This window comes from Thalassophryne amazonica, chromosome 14, assembly GCF_902500255.1.
Source record: "Thalassophryne amazonica chromosome 14, fThaAma1.1, whole genome shotgun sequence".
NCBI classification, from domain to species: Eukaryota; Metazoa; Chordata; class Actinopteri; order Batrachoidiformes; family Batrachoididae; genus Thalassophryne; species Thalassophryne amazonica.
Window position 1 is genome coordinate 67639228 of NC_047116.1, and position 6000 is coordinate 67645227.

Genomic DNA, 6000 nt, shown 5'->3' on the forward strand with positions numbered 1-6000 from the left:
TTTTTTCTCTAATAGTTAAAATTTTGTTAGCAAAGAAAGTCATGAAGTCATTACTAGTTAAAGTTAATGGAATACTCAGCTCAATAGAGCTCTGACTCTTTGTCAGCCTGGCTACAGTGCTGAAAAGAAACCTGGGGTTGTTCTTATTTTCTTCAATTAGTGATGAGTAGAAAGATGTCCTAGCTTTACGGAGGGCTTTTTTATAGAGCAACAGACTCTTTTTCCAGGCTAAGTGAAGATCTTCTAAATTAGTGAGACGCCATTTCCTCTCCAACTTACGGGTTATCTGCTTTAAGCTACGAGTTTGTGAGTTATACCACGGAGTCAGGCACTTCTGATTTAAAGCTCTCTTTTTCAGAGGAGCTACATCATCCAAAGTTGTCTTCAATGAGGATGTAAAACTATTGACGAGATACTCTATCTCACTTACAGAGTTTAGGTAGCTACTCTGCACTGTGTTGGTATATGGCATTAGAGAACATAAAGAAGGAATCATATCCTTAAACCTAGTTACAGCGCTTTCTGAAAGACTTCTAGTGTAATGAAACTTATTCCCCACTGCTGGGTAGTCCATCAGAGTAAATGTAAATGTTATTAAGAAATGATCAGACAGAAGGGAGTTTTCAGGGAATACTGTTAATTTTTCTATTTCCATACCATAAGTCAGAACAAGATCTAAGATATGATTAAAGTGGTGGGTGGACTCATTTACATTTTGAGCAAAGCCAATAGAGTCTAATAATAGATTAAATGCAGTGTTGAGGCTGTCATTCTCAGCATCTGTGTGGATGTTAAAATCGCCCACTATAATTATCTTATCTGAGCTAAGCACTAAGTCAGACAAAAGGTCTGAAAATTCACAGAGAAACTCACAGTAACGACCAGGTGGACGATAGATAATAACAAATAAAACTGGTTTTTGGGACTTCCAATTTGGATGGACAAGACTAAGAGTCAAGCTTTCAAATGAATTCAAGCTCTATCTGGGTTTTTGATTAATTAATAAGCTGGAATGGAAGATTGCTGCTAATCCTCCTCCCCGGCCCGTGCTACGAGCATTCTGACAGTTAGTGTGACTCGAGGGTGTTGACTCATTTAAATTAACATATTCATCCTGCTGTAACCAGGTTTCTGTAAGGCAGAATAAATCAATATGTTGATCAATTATTATATCATTTACCAACAGGGACTTAGAAGAGAGAGACCTAATGTTTAATAGACCACATTTAACTGTTTTAGTCTGTGGTGCAGTTGAAGGTGCTATATTATTTTTTCTTTTTGAATTTTTATGCTTAAATAGATTTTTGCTGGTTAATGGTGGTCTGGGAGCAGACACCGTCTCTACGGGGATAGGGTAATGAGGGGATGGCAGGGGGAGAGAAGCTGCAGAGAGGTGTGTAAGACTACAACTCTGCTTCCTGGTCCCAACCCTGGATAGCCACGGTTTGGAGGATTTAAGAAAATAGCCAGATTTCTAGAAATGAGAGCTGCTCCATCCAAAGTGGGATGGATCCTGTCTCTCCTAACAAGACCAGGTTTTCCCCAGAAGCTTTGCCAATTATCTATGAAGCCCACCTCATTTTTTGGACACCACTCAGACAGCCAGCAATTCAAGGAGAACATGCGGCTAAACATGTCACTCCCGGTCCGATTGGGGAGGGGCCCAGAGAAAACTACAGAGTCCGACATTGTTTTTGCAAAGTTACACACCGATTTAATGTTAATTTTAGTGACCTCCGATTGTCGTAACCGGGTGTCATTACTGCCGACGTGAATTACAATCGTACCAAATTTACGCTTAGCCTTAGCCAGCAGTTTCAAATTTCCTTCAATGTCGCCTGCTCTGGCCCCCGGAAGACAATTGACTATGGTTGCTGGTGTCGCTAACTTCACATTTCTCAAAACAGAGTCGCCAATAACCAGAGTTTGATCCTCGGCGGGTGTGTCGCCGAGTGGGGAAAAACGGTTAGAAATGTGAACGGGTTGGTGGTGTACACGGGGCTTCTGTTTAGAACTACGCTTCCTCCTCACAGTCACCCAGTCGACCTGCTTTTCCGGCTGCTCGGGATCTGCCGGGAGGGAACTAACGGCGGCTAAGCTACCTTGGTCCGCACCGACTACAGGGGCCTGGCTAGCTGTAGAATTTTCCACGGTGCGGAGCCGAGTCTCCAATTCGCCCAGCCTGGCCTCCAAAGCTACGAATAAGCTACACTTATTACAAGTACCATTACTGCTAAAGGAGGCCGAGGAATAACTAAACATTTCACACCCAGAGCAGAAAAGTGCGGGAGAGACAGGAGAAGCCGCCATGCTAAACCGCCTAAGAGCTAGTAGCTGCGCTAAGCTAGCGGATTCCTAAAAACACGCAAAGTGAATAATGTGTAAATAATTTAGAGGTGATTCAGCAGAAGGAGTGCTTTAGTTAAGGCATGTGACGATTACACTGGGAAACAAATCATTATCTAGTTAACTAGATCAATCTAACTGCGCAGATTAAACAGCTAACAGATACAGCAAAACACCGCTGTGCTCCGGAACAGGAAGTGATACAATACCGCAGTGAGAGCCAACCACCAGTAGAGGCAAGCACAGTTGTACATCAAATCTGACAGCCCAACAGTAACATCTGCAGCACCACAACACTTCAGTGCTTCAGGAGAATCTCGGTAAACTCCATGTGCTCAAGAACGAAGAGGATACACACCTGCAGACCAGGTCTGACAGGGGATGGTAAAAGTCAAACCTTTACTCCAGCTGTGTCCAACCCTGCTCCTGGAGAGCCCCTGCCCTGCAGAATCAAGTCACACTTGTTTTTTTAGAAGTGGTGTCTTCCAGCTCTTGATTGGCTGAGTACACCTCATAGCATTAATTGCCTGGGAGTGTAACAGGGTTAGCTAGAAAACATACAGGCCAGGGGCCCTCCAGGAGGAGGGTTGGGCACAGGGGCTCTACTCCATGGGGATGTAAAATTTTGGATGGAGTAAGAATAGCTCAGGAAATGAAAGAATCCATAAAGCATTAGCATGTTGAAAGACCTCTGCACCAGACACTTACCCATTTTGTCTGACAGCTTCTGGGCCACAGTTCCTTTTCCTGAGGCCAGATTGCCATCCACAGAGAATATTTTGCTGAAGCGTTTTAACCGTGGCGTCGTCCTCTCACCTAGTATGTATGCCAACCAGCCATACTGTAAGCTTTTCACCGAGCTGCTGTGCACACCTGCCTGCAAGAAAGCACAAACACAGTTCACTGAAGAGTTGTGATAAATGATGCCATGCTTTAATTACAATTAAAAATCACAACTCCCGTGAGGAAAATTTGTTATCACAAGAACAGAAAATGACAAAACCAGACAGGTCTTCACGGGTAGGTGGGAAACAATTTTGTGTGCAATAGGGCTGCCACAAACGATTATTTTAATATTCATCTAGTCAACGATTATTTTTGCGATTAGTCGACTAACCAGATCATAGGTAAATTGCAATTTATCACACCAGCATGCAGATTAGCTTCAAGCTTCAAGTGTTTAAGGCATGTTCTAACTAAAAATAAAGACAATTAAGGTGATAGTTCATTCAACATTTACTTGGTAACAAAGTCGTCCATTGAAGAGGCACTTTTTTAGCACTGTAACGTAGCATTATAAAACATTAGCGTTATCACATTTACTATTCAAACATGACATCACTGTTATAATGTTATAGCAAACACGTATGTGTGCTAAGGCTAATGAAATCCACTGAAAACCACTAAAGGCACCTTGACATTTGCACAAATTTGATCCTGCACTGCCTCCCATTTTATCGTGCCAATGCATCCCGCTTTGTCCCGCTTCACAACACACTGTATAAAATCACCATTTCATAGCCAATGAAGCATTTTCTCTCAGAACTTGGCTGAGGAAACCATTCTCTCATTGCTCTCAGGATCAGAGAAATAATCTACAGCCGCAGGTTGTCTCGTGCATGCAGCGGACATGTGGTGGAGAATGCATTTGGAATCTTGTCTCAAAGGTAATTATTTATAATGATATATTGTAATGGATTGGTAAAACAGTTGCATTTTCATTCCTTCTTATGAGTTAGATAATGTATCTGCAAAGTTATGCTTATTATAGATGTAACATTTCATCATAATCTAATTTCAGGTTCAGATGCCCTGTGCACAATGACATGCACTGACACACATAGGTTATGCAATGTTCACGACCAGTTTGCGCAAGAGGCCTGACATTAATGCGTGCCAGAAATTTTGAGCATTTCAAAAATTTCTTTGCCCACTAGCACACAGCTGCGCACAGTCCACACACAGTTTACAATGGGTTTACTCATTGGCATGCAAGATTGCGTACCAGTGTGGGGACCAAATCCATGCAAGTGTCAAGGTGGCTAAGCCATCGTTCTTATACTTAACCAATTAATGTGAAATTAAGACCATTCCACACACTCCTTGTGGATAAAGGGTTCAAAGCCTTTCTGGCCCCACAACATTCACTTATTCATTTATTTTCCACACCCACTTATTCCAAATAAAGGTCCCCAAGAGCTGGAGCCTATCTCAGCAGTCAAAGAGTGAGAGACAGAGTACACCCTGAAGAGGTCACAAATCCAACACAGGGCCACATATAGACAGACAAAAACATTCACATGCCCACTCACACCTACGGTCAATTTAAAGTGACCAGTTGACCAAATCTGCAAGTCTGTGGGACTGGGAGGAAGCCAGAGCACCCAGAGGGAACCCACACGAACATGAGGAGAACATGCAAACTCCACACAGAAAACATCAGGTCAATCCAGGACCTTCTCACTGTGAGGCAACAGTGCTAACCACAAGACCACCATGCTGACACTTCCACCATTTTTACTTATTTTCTGTTTAGTTTATCAAATATTGATGACTCAAAAAGTGTCAACAAGGGCTACTGATAGGGTATAGTATTCCTTTTTCTCAGGAGTCACCCAATAACAAATCACAGTGATTATCACAGGATAAAGAGACGTCATGGAGTTGAAGCTATACAGAACGCAATTGACAAATTTCAAGCTCAAACTTTAAGGTCAGGTTTGAGCACTAACAGTGATACTGGGCTGTTTGAATCGCGATAGGTGGTCATACTAATAAGAAATGTCTTGATCAGACTGATTGCAAACAAACTGACTGGAACAGCCCCAGCTTCATTGTTGGGCAATCAGATATTTTATTAAATATTCTGAACATACAAAATGAATTCAATTGCATTTATTTCTGAATATATATTAAATACTGTTTAACATTTAGAATTGCATCATTTAACCCTCAAGTTCCATATCCATTAAACTCATAAAAAGGTGTAAATTATTTTTTGTTCTTTGCACAAGCAGCTGTTTGGATTTTTTTATTTATTTGGCAATAAAATACATGTACGTAAAAACAAGTGTATAAACTGCCAAGGATAGCACGCGGCATAAAACGTATTGCCATTGTAGTCTTCAGAAGCTTGTTTGAAAGCTTGCTGCTCAAAACCTCTGAAGTACAGTATTTATGTTCTTCGCTGTTTGAAATTTGCTGCGGATGCTAGCAGTTAGCTTGTCTAGAACTTGGACCGTCTGTTGACCTCAAGCAGCGTCTGTGTTTCTTTCTGTCCGTACCTTCTGCACAGAGTTCGCCACATGAAGAACACTCGCTGCCGACCGGACAGCCAGCAGCGACGCCCTGACGATCATAGCTGCTGTCCTCCAAAACAACCTCCGACGACCTGCTACCTCACCGCCGGCGACACAATTACACGTCATCGGAAGAGAGCAGAGCGCGACCCAGACGCCGCATTCGTTGCTGAGGCGCAAGAAACGCGGCCGCCATCTTGGACCGGTCGTAGTAGTGATTCCATAACAAGGGACAGTGAAGATTTGTTTTTATAACCTTGTTTTATTTTTATTTTAAACATTTTCTATATTAAAATTGCTATACAAAACGCTATACAAATATAATGTATTATAATAAGGTGCTGAGAGCTGCAGA

General features: G+C 42.1%; 1 protein-coding gene across 1 annotated transcript in view; it reads right to left on the minus strand.

The window, feature by feature from the left end:
* ndufa10 (NADH:ubiquinone oxidoreductase subunit A10) overlaps positions 1 to 5791 on the minus strand; it is a 64928-nt gene extending 59137 nt beyond the window's left edge. The window contains exons 1-2 of the mRNA XM_034186585.1: positions 5631 to 5791; positions 3055 to 3223 (exon numbers count right to left, since the gene is read on the minus strand). Of these exons, the coding sequence (XP_034042476.1) occupies positions 3055 to 3223; positions 5631 to 5774 (313 nt within the window). The 5' untranslated portion in view covers positions 5775 to 5791. The remainder of the gene's footprint in view (positions 1 to 3054; positions 3224 to 5630) is intronic.
* Between the last annotated feature and the right edge of the window lie 209 nt (positions 5792 to 6000).